This window comes from Gasterosteus aculeatus, chromosome 8, assembly GCF_964276395.1.
Source record: "Gasterosteus aculeatus chromosome 8, fGasAcu3.hap1.1, whole genome shotgun sequence".
NCBI lineage: Eukaryota > Metazoa > Chordata > Actinopteri > Perciformes > Gasterosteidae > Gasterosteus > Gasterosteus aculeatus.
Window position 1 is genome coordinate 361,136 of NC_135695.1, and position 19,763 is coordinate 380,898.

Below are 19,763 nucleotides of genomic sequence, written 5' to 3' on the forward strand. Positions count from 1 at the left end.
TGGGGAATGATGCACCAAGAGTAAGCTCGGGAAACTCCATCACGCCATGGTCTGCTGCCCAAGCTACCTCATCCACTAATATGGCCCTTTCCTCCTTCAATGCGGTCTTCCCTTCTCCCGCTGTGGTTTCTGCTCCGGACCCCATCTGTAGTGGCCCCTCCTCGGAATTCTGCGATGTCTTGGATCCTTTCCCCCGCTCCAAAGTTCTGTTGGAGACTCACGTTTGTCTGGTGACTTCAGAAAAGGTCCTCTTGCGGCTGGGACAGCTTCTATAGAAGTGGTCCGACCGTCCGCATCCATGGCAGTTTTTAGGGACAGTGCAGTCCTTGGCCGCGTGTCCTGTTTGCCCACAAAAGCGGCAACTTTCTCCTGTGCAGCCTGTCTCTGAGTGGCCAGACCGTCTGCATTTCCGGCAGAAGGCTGGCTGGCGGTTATAAAACTAATGTCCTCGATCTCCCCCAAGACTAAAAAAAGCAGGGGGGTGTTTTAGCCCATCCGGCCCTGTCGGGTCTGGATTAAGCAGGACCTGGAACTGCCGACGGCCGGTCCAAAAACCAAGGGGGTTTTTGGACCAGGGGGGGGTCCTTTACATGCCGGGCTGCTGTTGCTACTTCCCCGTAGCGGCCCAGGAATGGAACTAAGGCTTCATCAGTCACAAAATGATTGTACATATGGACTGACACTGTTCTGAAGTTCGGTCTGTCGAGGTTCAGGACTTCGTAGTAGGCAAGAGGGCTCACCTTCGCATCCTTTCTGCAGATTTCAGACACCCTTCTGTAGATGTGCTCGGCCCCAAGGGTAACGTCGAAGGCTTTTTCCTGCTGGTTCCACTGGATACACAGAACATCCTGCACCATCAAATGCAGCTGCCCCATGATAACTTGTTTTCCAAAAAAAACTCTCGACAGGACTTGGTCTTCTTCTTTCATAGCTCAAAATCTCAAAGTATATCTCAGCCCGACCCTTGGGATTGGCTGCTCGTGGGGTGTCATAGCCATTCTTCTGTTCTCAAACACTTGGCTTTTGTGGCCAAAAACAGATACTACACTTGATCTTAGCCAAAAGGCAGAGAAGCGATAACACCAAACTGTACATTATACAGCTGAACATAACTGAACATTGCTCAATTGTCGGGGTGCGGTTCTTTCAACTGGGCGTAGCAGTTGCTTGCTAGTTAACAACAACTATCATTGATTTTCTGCTGAAACTCCTGCTGAAATCTGGTTGATTTCACTGTTGTTTCAGACAGTGATTTGAGACTTGCTGCAAGGCTCCACTGGAGACTCCAGTGATGATTAATCCCTGTAAAATCCTGCTGAAATCTGGTTGATTTCACTTTGGATTCAGACAGTGATTTGAGACTTGCTGCAGGGCTCCACTAGAGACTACAGTGATGATTAATCACTGTAAAGTCCTGCTGAAAATCTTGTTGATTTCACAATGGATTCAGACAGTGATTTAAGACTTGCTGCAAGGCTCCACTAGGGACTCCAGTGATAAGTAAACACAACTTTGTTTGTGCTCCATTGTCAGGAGCCTCTGTCCAACTAATTTTCTTTTCACACAAGTACATGAGGCTCAGCCAATTGGCAGAGCCTGCCAAAAATATGGTCAACTCAATGTTGTTCCTCTCCACGGAAGTCTTTAGTAAAAGGCGAAAGACTTATGCGTATTGAAGAGAAACCAATGTCAGTTGCCGAATCAGGTGGCAGGCAGCCTTATATCCCAGTCGCAACAGTGATCCCTCTTGTGGTAGGGATTGGTTGAGCTGCGGTTGTCCAATGCCAAACCCATTCCCCAGCACCAGCCATCAAAAAATCATTGATTTGTTTACAAGCAAAAGTGTAAAGTCCTGCTGAAATCTGGTTGATCTTATTTTACTTTACTTACTTTACTTTGGATTCAGACAGTGATTTGCTGATTATAGACTCCCTCCACTGGAGACTCCAGTGCAGTGATGATTAATCCCTGTAAAATCCTGCTGATATCTGGTTGATTTCACTTTGGATTCAGACAGTGCTGCTTTGAGACTTGCTCCACTGGAGACTCCAGTGCAGTGATGATTAATCCCTGTAAAATCCTGCTGAAATCTGGTTGATTTCACTTTGAATTCAGACAGTGCTGATTTGAGACTTGCTCCACTGGAGACTCCAGTGCAGTGATGATTAATCCCTGTAAAATCCTGCTGAAATCTGGTTGATTTCACTTTGGATTCAGACAGTGCTGATTTGAGACTTGCGCTACTGGAGACTCCAGTGATGATTAAATGGGACATCTGGTTTTTCTTTGACTTCAATATCAGGGGAGTGCGTGAACGCAGTCCCCCACTATCACAAATTATGCAATCGAAATTCCCACATTTGGGGAATTCGCAGTGGTCAGCACAGTCGCAGTGCAATGACTGAGCCTCGCCCTGGGTGAACCACCTTCTTGATCATGGTATCTCCCCTGCCAGGTAAGCATGAGTTGGTGGTGACAGAGGCAGGGACGGTATTCCCTGTCACAGCATTTGGGGTGACGGTTCACAGATGGCACCATCCTCACAGATCAGTGAATTTAAAATCAGTGATTTGAGACTGAGTAAGCATAACTCACTTGCCAAAAGCCTCAGACAATGAAAGGGAGTCACCTTCTAACGCCTTATCTGTGTCTTTTACAGATAGAAATGAAAAAGCTTACGGCACCGGGGATTCCCAGGCAGTCTTCCATCCAAGTACTAACCAGGCCCTACTCTGCTTAGCTTCTGAGATCAGACGAGATCAGGCGGAGCCAGAGAGGTATGGCCGTAAGCAACTGTATGTCCTCTTCCTAATCTTTTAAAATGTGTCAAAGGTTTTGGAGTTTTAACAATGAAATGGAGTCACTTTCTATGGCCTTCTCTGTGTCTTTTACAGATAGAAATGAAAAAGCTTACAGCAACGGGGATTCCCAGGCGGTCTTCCATCCAAGTAATAACCAGGCCCTACTCTGCTTAGCTTCTGAGATCAGACGAGATCAGGCGGAGCCAGAGAGGTATGGCCGTAAGCAACTGTAGGTCCTCTTCCTAATCTTTTAAAATGTGTCCAAGGTTTTGGAGTTTTGACAATGAAATGGAGTCACTTTCTAAGTCCCTCCAATGACTTCCCAATATAGTGGGTTTAGTGAACATGCCAGATCAGACACACATGTGAATGCGATGATTGCATGGAGTGAGTTCAAAAGAATGGCCATGAAAAATACAACTGTCTTGGGAATGATGGGAGATGAAAATCGGAAACAAGTAATGGAAAATCAAAAGTACATTAAAACTTTGGCTGAAACCTTGTTGTTAACAGCCACTCAGAATATTTCCCAACGTGGCCATGATGAATCGGAAAACTCTAAAAAAAGAGGAAATTTCCTTGAGATTTTACATCTTGTGAGTAAACATGATGCCTTAATGAAAAAACGGCTGTCACAGGGACCCAGAAATGCTAAATACACAAGCAAAAGCACTCAAAATTAGATTTTGGAGTGTTTAGCAGAAATAGTGACAGAGGAAATTATAAAAAAGGTTAAAGAAAGTGAGCACTTTTCTATTTTAGCAGATGAGACTAAAGACATTCAAAAAAAGGAACAGCTGTCTCTATTATTATAATGGTGTGGTTCAGGAGAGCTTCCTTGAGTACCAGAAAGCAGAGCACTTAGATGCAGCCGGTTTGACAGAGAAACTTATTTCATGTTTGGAAAAGTATGGACTGGCATACAGAGAGAATCTGGTGGGCCAAGGCTATGATGGGGCTGCTGTCATGAGTGGCAGGTGCTCTGGGGTCCAAACAAGGGTTAAGGAAGTTGCCAAATATGCATTTTATGTTCACTGCAGGGCACACTGTTTGAATCTTGTCATTGTGGACAGTGTAAAAAATGTCCCAGAAGATGCATGTTTTTTCACTTTGCTGGAAAGACTACACATTCATGTCAGGCTCATATGTTCACATTAAGTGGATGGATGTTCAAAAAGAAATGTTTAGTGGTGGGGCACCACGAGAACTTCCCAGGCTGTGACACTAGTTGGGCATGTCGTTATGCTGCATGTAGAAACCTTATGGACAGGCTGCCTGCAGTAATAAGAGTGCTAGATGAAATTTCAGGCCAATCCACAAAGAGCTGTAGACGCAAGAGGACTACGTTCTCAAATTGATTTTAATTTCATAGGGCTCCTTGCAGTCTTCAAAAAAGTGCTTGGTGAAACCAAGTTTTTATCTGAGATGCTCCAGTCAACTAATGTGGACCATACCAAAGCAGTTGACCTTACTGAAACCCTCAGACAGACATTGGAAGATTATCGCAAAGAGGAGAGCTTTAATGACCTGTGGAGTACAGCAATTGACACATGTAATCGTTGCAACATTTCTACCATTGTCAAATCAAAAAGAACCAAACACACATCTAGGAGACTACATGATACTCTTGTAACATCTACACTTGGGCAGCAAACACATGTTGACAGCAATGATGCCTTTAGAATAGGTATCTTCATTCCCATCATAGACTCAATGATCAGTGAAGTGGACAGGCGCTTTTCAAACTCGAGCAGCAAGATAATGAGGGGTATACAAGCTTTAAACCCATCAAACAATGACTTCTTAAAAGAAGAATTGGTTTTGTTAGTGGCTGAGGAATATGGCTCTGACTTGCAAGACTTGAAAACTGAGATACACCAGGCAAAAAGACTTCTTGAAAGAAACAGATCAAATGGCAGAGTAAACCCGTCCAGTCTGACTGAGTTTGTGACGTTCTGGGTGCCTTTTAAAGAGGTTTTCTTTGAGCTTTTTCGCCTGTGCAAGATCACTATTGTTTTGCCAGTGAGTACTGCTGGGTGTGAGCGAAGCTTTTCAACTTTAAAGCTTGTAAAAACTCACCTGCGCTTACCCATGGCAGATGACCGTCTGAGAAATCTGGCTGTTCTCAGCGTGCAAAAGCACTAGATTTAGATGTGTTTGTGAAACGTTTTGCTGCAAAACAACAATCGTCGCCTTAAACTTTCATAAAACTGGGTTGTCGTGGGTCATTTGTGGACTAATTATACGTTTTAAATTATTGTCCGCTGTTTTACACTTGTAGACTACTGTATCTTGGACACAACTATTGTACTTTTTTGTTTTCATTTTGATTTTTTTACTTTTTAAAAGATGCAGCTTTGTTTGATTCATGTTGTGAATTAAAAACCTTAAGTTTAAGTGTTTTTGTGTTTGTTTTGTTAAAGCAATTCACATATAGGGATTCCTATGTACCGTCATCCCTGCCACGACCTCTTGCCACCCCTTTTCCCCCCCATGTAACATTTTCTAGATCCGCCACTAGTGGGGCCTCAAGGTGAACACGAGATGGAACCGCCCTAACCGCCTTCTCAGAGTGCTACCACAATCCGCAATCACGTCCTGCAAGGGATCAGGACATTGTCTTTCGAATCTGCAGTAGAACTCATTCAGCTTCTCTGCCAGGCGGAGGTAATTTATGGAGTGGGTTTTTTTTGGCTTGTAGTTAGTGAGGTGTTGAGGCCTCTCCAAACCAAGGCAGAGTCACTTGCTGAGAACTGTTGGAGTTTCTCAGAGTACAGTCGTTTAGCGTCTCTCACCGCCTTGCTAAACTTGTATTCTGACTCTGTGTACTCTTAAATGCCTGGTCCTTCTGCAGGCGAGTTCCGCTGTGAACCAGGGTTTGTCGTTGTAACTCACCCTGGTGCATGATGGTACACAGCTGTCCTCACAGAAGCCGATGTAGGAAGTTACAGCCTCTGTGAACTCATCCAGACTGTCAGTAGCAGTCCTGAAAACATCCCAGTCTGTGCAGTCAAAGCACGCCCGAAGATCCTCCAGCGCCTCACTGGTCCAGTTCTTGAATTCCCTCACCACAGGTTTGCAGAGCTTTAGTTTCTGCCTGTATGCAGGAATCAGATGGACCATGACGTGGTCAGAGTGTCCCAGTGCAGCACGAGGGACGGCGCGATAAGCCCTGCTCATGTGTCACAGTGATCCAGTGTGTTCTCCTCTCTGGTGGGGCATTTAATAAACTGTCTGTACTTAGGGAGTTTGTATGTGAGATTTCCTTGAAACCACAACGTACTAACAAATAAAATCACTCGTGATTGGCAGCAAAACCACACCTGGGCAGGCCAGGCTTGAGTTTCCTTGTTCATGATTGGATGTAAACACAACTTTCAATCACTCGTGATTGGTTGGCAGATCTGTCGCTTGGTCACCCGCCTCATTTTATTTATATATTCATATTATGCTGTATATTAATTTCATGGTTATCCTATGTAGGCTACAACACTATTATTAGGATACCAACCAGGACATCAATGAATTTATAGAGAAAATGAACATTTGCCACATGTTTATGCAAAGAAAGAGCTTTATTAACAACACACAAACAACAACTACATACAAAGTGAGGATCTGCCCACACTTGGGTAACGGCGGTTTAAAAACTACAGCTCAGTAAACTGTCCGTTTGCCTCCTCTGGGTTGTAGACCGTCACTGGCGCCGTGTTTTCCGAGGCAGGTCTGTTGTGCAGGCGGCTAGTGTGCGTGGCTCTGTATTTCTGAGTCGCCTCTAACCGGGACTGACTCAGAAATGGCGGCGACCGTACAATCCACCCCGAGACCCCGCCAACAACGCCGTCCTCTCCGTCCGACGTGAGCTCTACGGAGGCGGATTTCCAGAGTTCCACCTCGTCATCAGCCAGCGCACTTTGTCTCGATTCCAGCAGCTGTAGAAAAAACAATGAATCAGTACTGTGCGATGCGATGCGTATGGACACAACACATCTATCAATGCACCTGAAAAAAGTTAGCAAATAAACTCTGACCCTCTTTCTTCTCGCTCGACTCCGCGCTGAATCCTTCGCAGCTTCCGCCCGCAATGAGTGTTCCGGCTGAACCTGAAGCTCCTGCGTACCCTCTCAAAATACGTCTTACAGGCGGCTGGAAAACAATTAAATGAGTGTGGTGTAAATACAAAAAGAAAATCAAACGCAACTCACAGTAACATTTAACAAGGAAGGAGAAACAGTGTCACTTACACACAATGACGTCGTCTAAATCTGGACTTTTCCCGGAGCAAATACGAGGTCACCGCCTCATTGTGAGGCGAAATTAGTCTGTGAAAACAAAATGTACAGTTATGATCGGTATCTATACGTATATATTTCCTTATAGCGCAGAATGAAAGCATATTCTTTAAATCTGACCCTTGCTCCGGTTCGTAGCGCCTGTAGTTCGTCTCGGAGTTGTGAAGACGGCGCATCGCTTCCTGTCAACGACACGGCAAAGAAAACACACTTTAATAAAAGCTGTTTCTGCTCACTTGTAAGGCTACTAGGCTACTCTTAGGCCGTTTCTCAATACCTAAGACGGCGAGAACGGACTCGCGTTCCCGCGAGAATAGACTCGGGAGACAGACTCGGGAGTCCTGACTCACGGGTACGGGAGAACGGAGAACGGACAATTGGAACAGCAGCTGACTTGATGACGTCACCACAGTAGGCGGTCTTTGTTTACGCACGCAAGTATCTCATCTGCCATCGCAGCTTGCTGAGGTGAAATGCATTCTGGGATATATGTCTCTCACAAGAACAGACGAGCCTGCTTCGATGCATGCCCGGTAAAATGGGCGGGGCGAGTCACATCCGGGTATTATGACCGTTCTCGGCCAGATGCGGACTTGAGAATTGGAACAGTACTCGGGCTGTGACTGATGACGTTTCACGAGTCCACGAGAACAAAAGTCCACACAAGAACGCATATTGAGAAACGGCTTTAGCTTTCGTTTGAGGCTACGCTACTTTTAGCTTAGCTTGCAGTCATCGAACGTATTCTTACCGCTATCGTGGGATCGTGCGCCCGTCTCCTCTTCTTTGAGTCGGTTCCTCTGATCTATGGACAGAAACCCGCAGAGTCCCGAACGCTCCAGTGGAGCGAACCGCTCGTTGATATCGGCAGTTTGTTGTTGGAGTTGACGAGACGATCCACTGAGAGCTTTCGCGGAGAGGAGTTGAAGGCGAGTTGAACGCGAGACGTCGTCCCGCCATTATTCACGAACCAGCACACACCAAACAAAGGAACTGGAGATACAGTTCTTCTGAATATAGTCTGTTTGTATGCTCGTCTTGCAAGTACTGCTGTCTGAGTCATGCCTATGACCTCACACGTGATTGAACGAGGAGTCTAAGGGTCCTCCAATCACATACGAGGTTATTGTTATACGGAAGGACCAGTATTTTAGGAAGACAAATGGTTGGGACTTTGAAACAGCTGATATGCTTTATGTAAAGCAGTGTTTTGGTGTCAGCAGAACGACTTTCCCTAGAAAACTGTACAGTGGTGCCTCTTTCTCCATTCCACCAGACACTCTAGAGGCTGACAGACATGCAATGTTGACAATGTATCATCAGATGTACCCGTGTGTCACGGAGGTTGAATGTTTTGCCGTGACATGTAAACGGGTAACATATATGAATGTAACTTAATCGATAGATGCAGAGCATAAAGGTCCGCATATGTTCATGCTAAGTGGTGTGGAAACACTAACAGTTTTGAGGAACTTGTCCTTGACCCTCTAGCAGAACTACGACCAGCCATTATAAAGCAGTTTATAGTTGTTAATGTTGGGTCAAAGGGTACGGCATTTAAACATGTTCTTGCACAAGTTTCCTGGCTTCATCTCCACCCGGACAGACATTTTTATGGAAAGCCAATAGAAGTTTGGGGCTTGCAGGGAACAGACACGTCATACCCAGCATCATTTCTGCCAGTTGAGCGCATTGCTAGAAGATGTGTGGTTAATACATCCTCTGTGCATTTAAGTAAGACCAAAGAAAAGGTCACTGTAGTCCTGCCACTATGCACTGTAGTTGAGCTCTAGGAGACTGATCTCTGCAGACCCCTCATGCTGATTCAAATGTTGTTTGCATGGAATGCTCATTTTACCTTGATTAAAACTCATCTTTTAAAGAATTTATTTTGTGTATCTTTTTTACATAACATTTGCCATTGCTAATGGCGTACACAGTAATCTAGCATATTTGAATTAAATAAATCAATTCAAGCTAAAATGTAAGTCTATAATTAGGCTACTGAGCCTGATCTATTTGTACCAGAGATTTTCTTACCTTTTAAAAAAATGTCACCTGGGCTAAAACTCCCTCTGCGACCCTGATTTGCATTTGTATAGCTCACAGCATTTTCATTTACATGTCAAAGCCTCCCCTAGAATTAGGAGGAGGGGGGTCATGGGGGGACAACTGCCAAGGGAGGCCCACATCAATTTCTGACAATTTACGGCAGTTTTCGGCGTTCCGCGCAAATTGCCGCAAACCTGAAATTCCACGACAATTTACAGTGCCGCATACTGCCGAAAATCCCACTTTTCATGCAGTGTGTGCCTCGTGCACGTTGCCTGCTGGCGGCATGTAAACACCGACCAGGACGAAGGAAGCAAACTCACGGGGGGAATAAAAGGGTTTGCAGTTGAAGAAAGTTTACAGATCAGGAGAACAGTGTTTTAGGATCACCGTTACGTTGTTGCACCAGCTGTTGAAGTAAAAGCAGATTCCTCCACCCTTTGTCTTGCCGGAGAGCTTCGTGTCGCGGTCCGCTCGGAGCAGCTGAAAGCCCGCCAGCTGGAGCGCGGAGTCCGGTATTGATCCGCAGAGCTACGTCTCCGTGAAGCACAAAACTGAGGATGTAGAGAAGTCTCTGTCTCTCCCCTCAGGGCTTGTCTCTCCGCAAGCCCTGAGGGGAGTCTGCTTCAGGAGAGTACACCTATTTATGTATGACTCTACAGTTTCTGGGCTCATTCCTGAAAAACAAGATATTGTTACGTTCTGACTCCCCAGGAGGGGAGTGGGATTCACGCCACTGCCCGAGGACGTCCTGTTGCCAGTAAACGGGTATGGCGTCGTAGGTGCAAGAAAAAACATCACCTGAAGTTGGGGTAAGCAGGCTTTTATTTAAGCGCAGTTAACAGGGGAAATGAGGAGGGCTGGCGGTACCAAAGCAAAGAACAAAATGCCTCCCACCCACTTAACTGTCCTATCTCCCAACGAAAATCACTAATTGGCACACTAACAAGGCGCCCTACCAAAACTTGCAGTAGGTGGCCCAGCCAGGTGTAGCTAGTGTTGTTAGACAGGAGAGTAACCCTACGTGCAGGTATGTAAACTCCGGAGCAGGTCTAAACTACTCTGTACTCTACCCTGTAAGAAAAAGAACAAAGAAAAAACAATTAATTGAATACACAGTACAGCAAATCACCAGAACTAAATAACTACCCCACCATACACCAGCACTCACATACACACAACCAAAGTGACACCCCCCTGGGTGAAACAAACACAGGGGTACATATACCGACAGAAGGGCATGATGGGATTGGAGATGAGTGGAAACAGCTGAATTGGGTAACGAGCGGGGCATCAGTACCACCTGTATGAACACACACACAAAACAGAACATACACACAAACCTATACACAGAACAGGGGACGTAACAATATTCAGTTTCCAGTTTGTTGGCCCTCAAATCAGAAATCCACACCTGGACACAGTATACATAAGATCACCAACCAAGGAAAGAGACACTGAAATGCTTTGTAGAAATGAGGGGATGACCATATTCGTGATTTAATGAATGGTTCATGTATATGATGTGGCTATATTTTAGTATAGTTGTTTTTTCTACCCTCATGTTAGCATGTGGGGGCCTGCAGGTCACTTGGTGTAGGCTGCTGGGTTGAACGACTTCCTCCACCATATAGCCATGTCACACTGCTGCCTTGGTTCAGCTGGATAGATGAAAACAATTGAGTTAATTACCCTCGATCAACTCACATCTTATTAGCCTGTTCAAAAATAATCTCGATTGAAGATTGGGATTCCATAAAGACGTTCTCAGGCCCTTCGCCCTAATCTATTTTAACCAACGATCTGCCTTTGATGATGAACGACAACATTGACGAATCTCAAATTCTTGAGTTTGTTCCCTCAGTTTTACTGGAACTTATACATGTGGCATGGGCATACATGTGGGCTGAGAAAATTCACAGCATCCAGACTAAAGGCCACAGCGAGCTCTATGAAATAAAACACTTCTTTCAACATCTCATATCAAAACTTTAAAGAACGCACAGTGTTTAATGTCACTGGAATTAAAAAGTTAACTGGTTGGCTGTTTTCATACTATGTTGTCAGATACGTCATCTGTTTAGTGCATGTCTCCATATGAAACATTCAGTACATTCACCAACTTAAAAGTACATTGTTTTTTTTCCTCACAATTACAATAACATTACGTTTTCTGCAATTTGGTTGATCAGACCTCAGAGGGGTTGCAGCACAAATATTTAATCATGAAAGATGAAATTGTCTCAAAGAAACGAACAAACACTTCTCTTCACTTGGAATAGTTGGTCTATTGTGTAACGGTTGCATCATGTTTTATTACATTCTTTTGTCTCACAGTAACATCTGATTGCACTGATGCCACCATGTGACACTAATGAGAGCAGTTGTTAAAGTTGCCTTGGCTGCAGAGGTACACAGCGACAGGTAATGGCCTTCATGCCGAAAACTGAGGCCCGGTGGGTCTCTGTGTGTGTGTGCGTATGTCTATAACAATGAGCAATGTGACACTAATGAGAGCATGTGTGAAAGTTGTCATGGACATAGAGGTACACAGCGACAGCCCAGTGGGTCTTAATGACACAGTGTGTGTCTGTGTGTACTAGTTCCACAACAACAAACTCCAAAGTTATGAAGAGTAAACAGATGCTTTCTAAACGGACACCAACGTGCTGTGGTGACACCATCTTTCCACCAGGGCTCTGTCTTTTTTTGTCTTTCAGGCTAAAGCTTATGCGCTACACACCGAGTGTTACGCCCGGCCTAGGGTAGCCGGAGCGCAACATACCTAAAGGTCTCCCCCCCTTCCAAATTAGGACCAATGCTGCAGGATAGCGTTTTTAACACCGTTATTTATTGTGAGCATGGGGGTCATGAGCTTCCTTCAGGGTGAGCGTTGCCCAAAACAACAAACAAAACAATCTGTGCAGGTCACCTAACTTCCCTAGACCACACAAAGGAACAAACAAAAGTACAAATATCTTACCCATCTCCCTACCCAGAAACAGGAGAAATGGTCAAACAAAAAGGGCTTCTCACCCCCACCACCCAAAAGTCTGTGTGATGCAGCATGGCCCGGTTGGAAGCTGGAGAGAGAGGAAACAAGGCCCAGCTGGCTCCCACAGGATCCTCCTTATATCCCAACGGCCAATCACCTGCAAAGACAAGGGAGGCACAGAGCAAGGCAAAATATAACAGCACCCCCCCAGGCAGGGTGGTGAAACGCAACTTTTATATGACTTTGAGTCATAATACTGAGCCTGGTGAGGTTCCTGCTTCCAAGTGGCTGCACCTAAACATTGAGGCTCTGTCTTCCTCAGCCGACGTGGCTGCTCTTAACTTTAGTTTGCACAACACATGCTTAAAGGACTGGTACCAACACGCCATTTTGGTTTCTCACAGAAGCAGAGAGTATTATAAAAGTTAAAATTACATTACATGTCATTTAGCTGACGCTTTTATCCAGAGCGACTTACAATAAGTGCATTTCAACAATTTCTACAATTTGTTTTGTGTTTTTTTAGTCAAGGTATAGTCTGAGTATTTAGAATACAATACAGAGAATGAAAATGAATATACAACTTACGCAACCAGTACGCACTGATCTCCGGAAACCACTTCTTCCTTTAAATCAGGGGTATTCAACTAAAATGTTAAGAGGTCCAGTTAGAGAAATTTTCTTGAAGCAAAGGTCCAGAAGATCATAATGTCTAACTATTTTGTGTGATATATATTTAAGTAGCCTGGTAGTTGTATAAACATCTGCATATAATCAATACCTTTCAAATCAAAGGAATTCGGTACGATATAAAACACTTTTTAACAATATATATTATCATGTAACATAGAACTGGACTTATGTGTGACTGCAGATATGTATGATGGTCTCTCATGAACTAAATAAAAGTAGGGCTGCATTTTTAAAATAAAATAAATACAAAATGAAAATGGTGCATGTAATAATAAATAATAATAATCAAATAAAGTGCTTAACTTCAGAAAAATTAAATAAAGGGAGGAAAAGCTTAAATGTCCCCGTTTCTGTTTCAGTCTCAAACGATTTTACAGATAATAAATCTTAACACATCTTAACAATTTAACAGTTTTAGAGCATTAGTCTTGCATCCCACTCTCCCACTTTGTTGGTCAGTGGGATAATTGAGCTCTAGCTTGTCCTGCCAGGACTTTAAACCTGGGCTTGAATGAGTCAGGGCCATCCGCGTGCACATGTGGAGGTGCTCATTGGTGAGCCTCGAACGAGCCAGAAAGTGGAAGGGTCAGTTCTTAGAAACTCTTTCAGGGACACATCTGCTTGGAGATCAACCAGTTGCATCTGGAGAGGCCCAGGATTTACCCATTTAAAGTGCTGTGTGACTTCCTCTGAGAACGCCCTGACATCCGTGATGATAAATGGGTTCTGAATGAACATGGTGAGCTGCTGTCCAAAGCTGAAGCTGTCAAAACGGTTGCTGAAGTTTACGATCAGCTTATCAATGAAGTCAACAAAAGAAGATACGTCTCTCTGTCCCTGTACCTGTTCCTGCACTGCTGGGAAAAAAGGCCACATTATCCATCTGTTTCTCATTTCCTAAAAAGAGAGAAAACTGCGTTGCCTTCTGATGTCTTAGCTCTGCCAAAAAAGATGCTACTTCCCTCCTGATGGACCAAAAGCGCGCTAAGACCTTCCCTTTGCTGAGCCATCTCACATTATTGTGCGGCAAAAGATCATCAGCATTGGCATGCTGCATGCTGGGTGGAAGAGGATGCCCTGAGAAAATTGATCATTTTCATCATTGTATTCATCACTTCAGCATGCTCATCTGACAGGGAGGCACAGAGGACAGATTGGTGAATGATGCAATGTAAGCTATGAGCTCTGGATTGTCCTCTTTCAGTCTTGCTACAGCTCCTTTCTCTCTCCCTATCATAGCAGGGGCTCCATCTGTGGCTATTGAAACCACTTGTGTTGGCTCGAATCTCCTTAATGGCCAGGTAGATATCTTCTCCTCTTGTACTGGTTTGAAGGGGAGTGACACCTAACAGATCTTCACAGAATGCTTTCTGGTCTGTGTTGAAAAACGTGACATACACTAACAGCTGAGCATTGTCACAGATGTCAGTGCACTCATCCACAGCTAAGCCTACACATGGTGCCTTATGTATGGCTTCATCTAGCTGGGTTAGCACATCCTGAGTTAATATTTCACCTATTTTATGGCAGATGATGCTGACATGGGTATTTGCTTTATCTTATCACAAAGCTCTTGTTTTGGTTTTCCGTCAAGTAATGTTTCAGCGACGACACTCATGCGTTCTTTGACAAGCCCTCCATCAGTAAACGGCTTTTTGTGTTGCCCCAAAATCCAAGCAACTCTGAGGGAACCCTCATGAGCATGTTGTTGGGCAGCGAACGTGTGGCTCAGGGTCCTGGTTGACTGTTCATATTGGGCTGTGAGGCCACTTGTTTTCTGTCATCTCACTTCGGATTTGAGTGGGTATGTTTGTTCAAAACCTTTATGTTTTGTCTCATAATGGCGTTTCACATTGCCACTTTTAATAAGTGCCACGGTTTCTGAACATATAAGACACGCTGGTTTTGTGCTCCCTGTAGGAAGTATGAACAAAAATGAGTCTGTCCATAACGGATTAAATACTCTATTTTCGCTGTCAACTTTTCTTTTTTTGGAGAGCGACATTTGTTCTTTATGTTTCTCTCCCTTTCTCTGTCTCAATCGACTTGTCCTCAACTTTCTCCGGCACAGTCGTCCGTTTCTCTCCCTTTGTTTTCTAAATGTGTTGCTATCTTTCTTTTTCTTTCTCTAACTTTCTCATCTCTCAGCGCGGGCGCAGCGCTGTCTTGAGACGTAATGTTTACCGGCGAGAATGCATAGATTTGATTGGCTGAGTTGGCTCGCATGCAATTGGTCTGTGCGTTTCCTCATCCGCTAAACCACTACCGTAAATACTGCAAAAGCCGCGCCGCGCCGCCAGGTAAAAAAAATAAAAACGCCGTCAGGTTTTAAATCACAACCTTCTGTTTTGGCTGGCAGTGCGGGTCCGGATGGGACGGCCCCTGGGTCCGGACCCGGACCGCGGTCCGCCAGTTAGTGACCTATGCTTTAAATCTAAAGACCGTTGATCAGAGGTTCCCACACCTTTTTGGCTCATGAGCTACTTTTCAATCGATTTAAGTCATGGCGATCTACCCCCCACCCTCTCCTCCCGTTGACCGGTTCCATTGCCCGACCAACCCCCACCCAACCTCGCCCACCCCTTTTGGCCGTAAGCGCAATACAAATCGATATAAAAATACAACAAGCCGTACATCTGTCAGAAGCGAGGAAACCGTCAGTCGAGGACGCATCCAGGCCGAGCAGATGTGATTTTTTTTTTTCCCCAATGGCAGGCGATCGACCGGCACTGCTTGCCGTTCGACCTATTGGGAAGCCCTGATGATGGACAGAAGGCGGTAAAGAGCCGCGTTTCTCTGGCGTGAAACAATCATCATTGGCGAGGTGTAAAAAAATTGCACTTTCTCGTTTCTTGTTCTTTTGATGGTTGAAATGCACTTATTGTAAGTCGCTTTGGATAAAAGTGTCTGCTAAATAACATGTAATGTAATGTGTAGCTGTCCGGAAATTTCAACTTTGAAAAAACACTCAAAGGCTAAATATTTGTTTCCCAATAACTTTGTAACTTCAAATGTCCGAGCAATAAAGAATGTCCTAACCATTCTTAATACTTTGTTTAGGCCTCTATGGCTACATAAGAACGTGCTTAATGTCACTGAAATGATGGACTTTCTAGCCCTAAAGAAGAACCCATTTCAGCATAAAACTTCAACAACAACCTCAGTTCAACGGGAATAGTTGCTTGTCACGTGTTTAAAGTTATAATCTCTTCCAAACTGAGGACTGTTGTTCATGATTAGCACTTCTGGGCATCGATACCTAGAAAACACAGCTTTAAATCTTGCAATAGTCTGTTTAGCTGTTGGGTAGGGTGCAAAACTCAATATATCATGACTAAATAGTTCCCATTCTGCCATTGGAAAAGATCTGCTGCGACCATCTGCCATGGTCTGCTCGGGAGGTCAGTCGTGAGCAGAAGCTCGACAGGTGTCTGAGAGCTTCACAGCAGACGTGATGCCTGGCCACCAGACTGATTCTTTTCTCCCTAGCTAGGCATTTGTTGATCCCTTGATGTCCCTGGTGAAGTCTCTGCAGGATGTCAGGTCTCGTGTGTTATGAATCTCTGAATCTGATAATCCTCGGTGGAAGGTTATCCAGTGCTCTGGACTTCAGGAGTGTTATGAGTGGCTTGTCTGTTCTTATGGTAAAATCCAGGCCGCTCAAGTATCTGTACAGGCGCTCATGTTCAGGTCGTAGCTAAAGCCTCTTTTTCTATTTGGGTATATCTTGACTCTGCTTTGGTCTTGAAGCCAACAGGTCTCCTCCACTCACTGCCTAGCTGTCTTTGTGTCAAGATGCCTCCTAGTCCATACAAAGAGGCATCCGCTGACACCATGAAACGGTTTGGGCTGTATTGGGCAGTCTCTGACCCCAATTCTATCTTAGTGTCCAGGAATGCTTTCTGTTGGGGTGCTCCCCATGTCCAGCTGTTCTGTCTTTAACAGATCGCGAATGGGCATTGTCAAGTCGGGTAGGCGTGGTGAAAATTTTACTAAAAAGTTCACCATGCATCTGCAGTCTGCGAATGGCTGACAGGCCCAATAAGGGTGTGGTCAGGTCTTTCACGATGACCACCTCCTCCTCAAACTTTCTGTTGCCTCTTTGAATGACAGCATGCGCTTGCCCATTGACATTCAAAGGTTGACCGGCAGGGCCCAGTAGAGGTCGGCGTGTCACTGTGTAGCTGCCGTATTTATCTTCCGTGTATTCTGTTTCTGGAATCGCAGTCACGGGCCACCATTTATGGTAAGCCTTTCAGTTCATGTAGACGACTGTGGATGGTTAACAGCTCCCAAATAAGCCGCCACATAATCCTCCTCAATGGATTCTAGCTTTTGAGCTGATCTGCACACAGATGCAAAGTGTCCCCCCTTTTGACATTTTCTACATTCAACATCTTTTGCTGGGCATTCAGTCCATGCATGTGTAGGGGTTTTGCCACACTTCTCACACTGCTTTGGGTTGGTTTAGGCAGGCTAAGGCTGAAAACGGCTTACGCCTTGAGCAGACTTTTTCCTATAAGCTTGTCTCATACTGTTCAGACACTGCATCTATTTGCTCCAGTGAATTGGCTGTCTGGAGAATAACTGCTTTTTCACCTCTTCGAGCTACCTCACTGGAACTATGGCTGTAGCTACAACCGATTTTGGATTGAGCTGCAGCTTTACTTTTATTTGGCACCACGTATGCCGCCAACAATCCTGTCTCAGATCATATCTTCACGCACTCAAGACGACATTCTCAGCTAGCTTGTGCACTGCTGTGATAAAGTTCCCTGCAGATTCGCCAACTTCTTACATTTTTTACTTACATTTTTACTTACATAATTACATTACAAAAATTACATTATGCACTCATACAATCACAACAGAACTCCACAGCAATGTGGTCGGGATTTCACACTACATCTCCAAATTGATTAGTTAGTACAGTGGGGGGCAAGTGTGGAACTGTATGGGGGGGGGTCAATGGGTGTAGGCAGAGGCAGGACTCAAATGCAGAGTTGAAAAAAGAAAAAGACTTTAATCGTAAACACTTAAACAATCTTTTGACATTGGTATGAAAAACATTGCACATGATCAGAAAGTCCTGGGTCAAAGGTCAACATCGAAACGCAACAGTCATCTCCAGTGGGAAGGAAGTTGAGCAGGGTAACTATTGTTCTTCAATCTCCATGGAGAAAGAAACAACAGTGAGGTGATGCAATAGGAGGGGTGGACCCAAAGTAAAGAGACAAATCAGTTGTAAGACAAGAAGCTTTGGCCAGTCAGCTGAAGCTGTTCTGCAGCTTCTCCTCGCCGGTGATGGAAACCTTGGTGGGAACTGAACTTTGCTTTCCACAACTCATCAACACCTCATGCAGAAAAACAATTCATCCTCACTTAGAAGCAACGTTGATTTACATTTTGTTGTCCTCCATCTCTCTGCTCACTGTAGTTCTCAACCTGCTGGTCATCATCTCCATCTCCCACTTCAAGTAGTGACATGTATTATTGTTATTATTCATTTCTGAAACCAGTGTTACAAATTTGTAGATTTTGCTAATTCATTTTTCTTGAATTGTGTATTTATATCTGATAGATCCCATAATGCCATAATTATTGATCCGAATATCAATATCCGTTTCCCTCCAGGCAGCTCCAGACCCCCACCAACCTCCTTCTCCTCTCTCTGGCCGTCTCAGATTTCTTCATGGGCCTCTTCATGATCTTTCAAACAATGATCGAGGGCTGCTGGTTGCTCGGAGATGTCATGTGTTATCTTTGGTTGATTCTATCATCCGTTGTTTTTTTGTCCTCAATTGAAACAATGGTGCTCATATCAGTGGATCGATATGTGGCTATTTGTTATCCTCTGCATTATTTCACCAAAGTCAAGCGAAAAAGCGTTCAAGTCTGTGTTTGTCTGTGTTGGATGTTTGCTGCTTTAATTAACAGTGTACTGCTTAAGAATAACCTGCAACATCCAGGCAGGTACAACTCCTGCATAGGACAGTGTGTCATTGACATGAACTACATCGCTAGTATTTTTGATCTAATTGTTACATTCATTTTTCCCATTACTGTTATTATCATACTATATATGAGAATATTTGTGGTGGCTGTGTACCAGGCTCGTGCCATGCGGTCTCACATTGCAGTTGTGACACTGAAAGCAACCGTTAAAAAGTCTGAAATGAAAGCAGCCAGGAATCTTGGTGTTCTTGTAGTTGTGTTTCTGATATGTATTTGTCCATATTACTGTTTTGTTCTTACATCTCAAAATAACGTGTACCCAACCTCATCTGTAACGATTGTAATATGGTTGAGTAATTGTAACTCTTGTCTCAACCCTCTGATCTATGCCATTCTCTACCCCTGGTTCAGAAAATCAATTAAGGTCATTGTTACACTTCAGATACTGAAGTCTGGTTCCTATCGGACCAACATGCTTTAGCGGCACGCTGCATGTGTCTAAATTTAAACTTTTAGCCTGAACAATATGAAGAATTTTATTCATAGTGCAAAATAATCAGGATTTCCCTTTTCACCTCAACTTATTGGGCCAAAGCAAATGGTCAATTTTTTTCCCTGGGCAGACCTACAATAACCTGGTACACCTGTATTTTACAACACTATCCCTCTGATACATTCCCTTGTTACCCTGCCGCTTCTATCTTTATTATGAACTGATTATATGTAGAAAGCGCAAGCACATGTACAGCCTTAAAAACAAGGCAAGCATCTTCAAAATGTGAAAGAAAAACATAAAAATGGAATAGATTGTGCTTTCGAATTATGTGACTAAATGTGAATAAATACATTTAATACATGACGAATATACTGAATTAATTAACAGCAATATCATGTTTTATTATTTTAATTGAAATTAAGGTAATGCAGATTAACTGATTTTATATATGTAAGATACAATATAAGTGAGTCATTATA

The 19,763-nt window shown here is 44.1% G+C and overlaps 1 protein-coding gene, 1 long non-coding RNA gene, 3 other non-coding genes and 2 pseudogenes across 5 annotated transcripts; 1 reads left to right on the forward strand and 6 right to left on the reverse strand.

Moving 5' to 3' along the window:
- Positions 1 to 980: 980 nt before the first annotated feature.
- On the reverse strand, positions 981 to 1,078 carry LOC120824518 (U2 spliceosomal RNA; annotated as a pseudogene).
- Positions 1,079 to 1,577: 499 nt separating this feature from the next.
- LOC120824519 (U5 spliceosomal RNA) lies at positions 1,578 to 1,692 on the reverse strand. The gene has a single exon (XR_005712979.1). It is a non-coding gene; the product is annotated as a U5 spliceosomal RNA (small nuclear RNA).
- A 607-nt stretch (positions 1,693 to 2,299) lies between these two features.
- Positions 2,300 to 2,463, reverse strand: LOC120824513 (U1 spliceosomal RNA). The gene has a single exon (XR_005712973.1). It is a non-coding gene; the product is annotated as a U1 spliceosomal RNA (small nuclear RNA).
- A 209-nt stretch (positions 2,464 to 2,672) lies between these two features.
- On the reverse strand, positions 2,673 to 2,791 carry LOC120824510 (5S ribosomal RNA). Its single transcript, XR_005712972.2, has one exon. It is a non-coding gene; the product is annotated as a 5S ribosomal RNA (ribosomal RNA).
- A 116-nt stretch (positions 2,792 to 2,907) lies between these two features.
- On the reverse strand, positions 2,908 to 3,026 carry LOC120824512 (5S ribosomal RNA; annotated as a pseudogene).
- A 3,331-nt stretch (positions 3,027 to 6,357) lies between these two features.
- Positions 6,358 to 8,005, reverse strand: LOC144411351 (uncharacterized). Its single transcript, XR_013468498.1, has 5 exons — positions 7,845 to 8,005; positions 7,214 to 7,275; positions 7,046 to 7,123; positions 6,833 to 6,947; positions 6,358 to 6,733 (listed from the first exon to the last, which is right to left on the reverse strand). It is a non-coding gene; the product is annotated as an uncharacterized LOC144411351 (long non-coding RNA).
- A 10,132-nt stretch (positions 8,006 to 18,137) lies between these two features.
- On the forward strand, positions 18,138 to 19,499 carry LOC120824230 (trace amine-associated receptor 13c-like). Its single transcript, XM_040184905.2, has 2 exons — positions 18,138 to 18,310; positions 18,468 to 19,499. The coding sequence occupies exons 1-2, from the start codon at positions 18,138 to 18,140 to the stop codon at positions 19,267 to 19,269; spliced, it is 975 nt and encodes a 324-aa protein (XP_040040839.2). The 3' UTR covers positions 19,270 to 19,499.
- Positions 19,500 to 19,763: the final 264 nt, after the last annotated feature.

Bases quoted from the DNA above. Each gene is read 5' to 3' on its own strand.
- LOC120824230 (XM_040184905.2), top strand. From the start codon at position 18,138: ATGGAAACCTTGGTGGGAACTGAACTTTGCTTTCCACAACTCATCAAC. The intron at 18,311-18,467 runs GTAGTGACATGT...GTTTCCCTCCAG, and splicing joins ATCTCCATCTCCCACTTCAA to GCAGCTCCAGACCCCCACCA.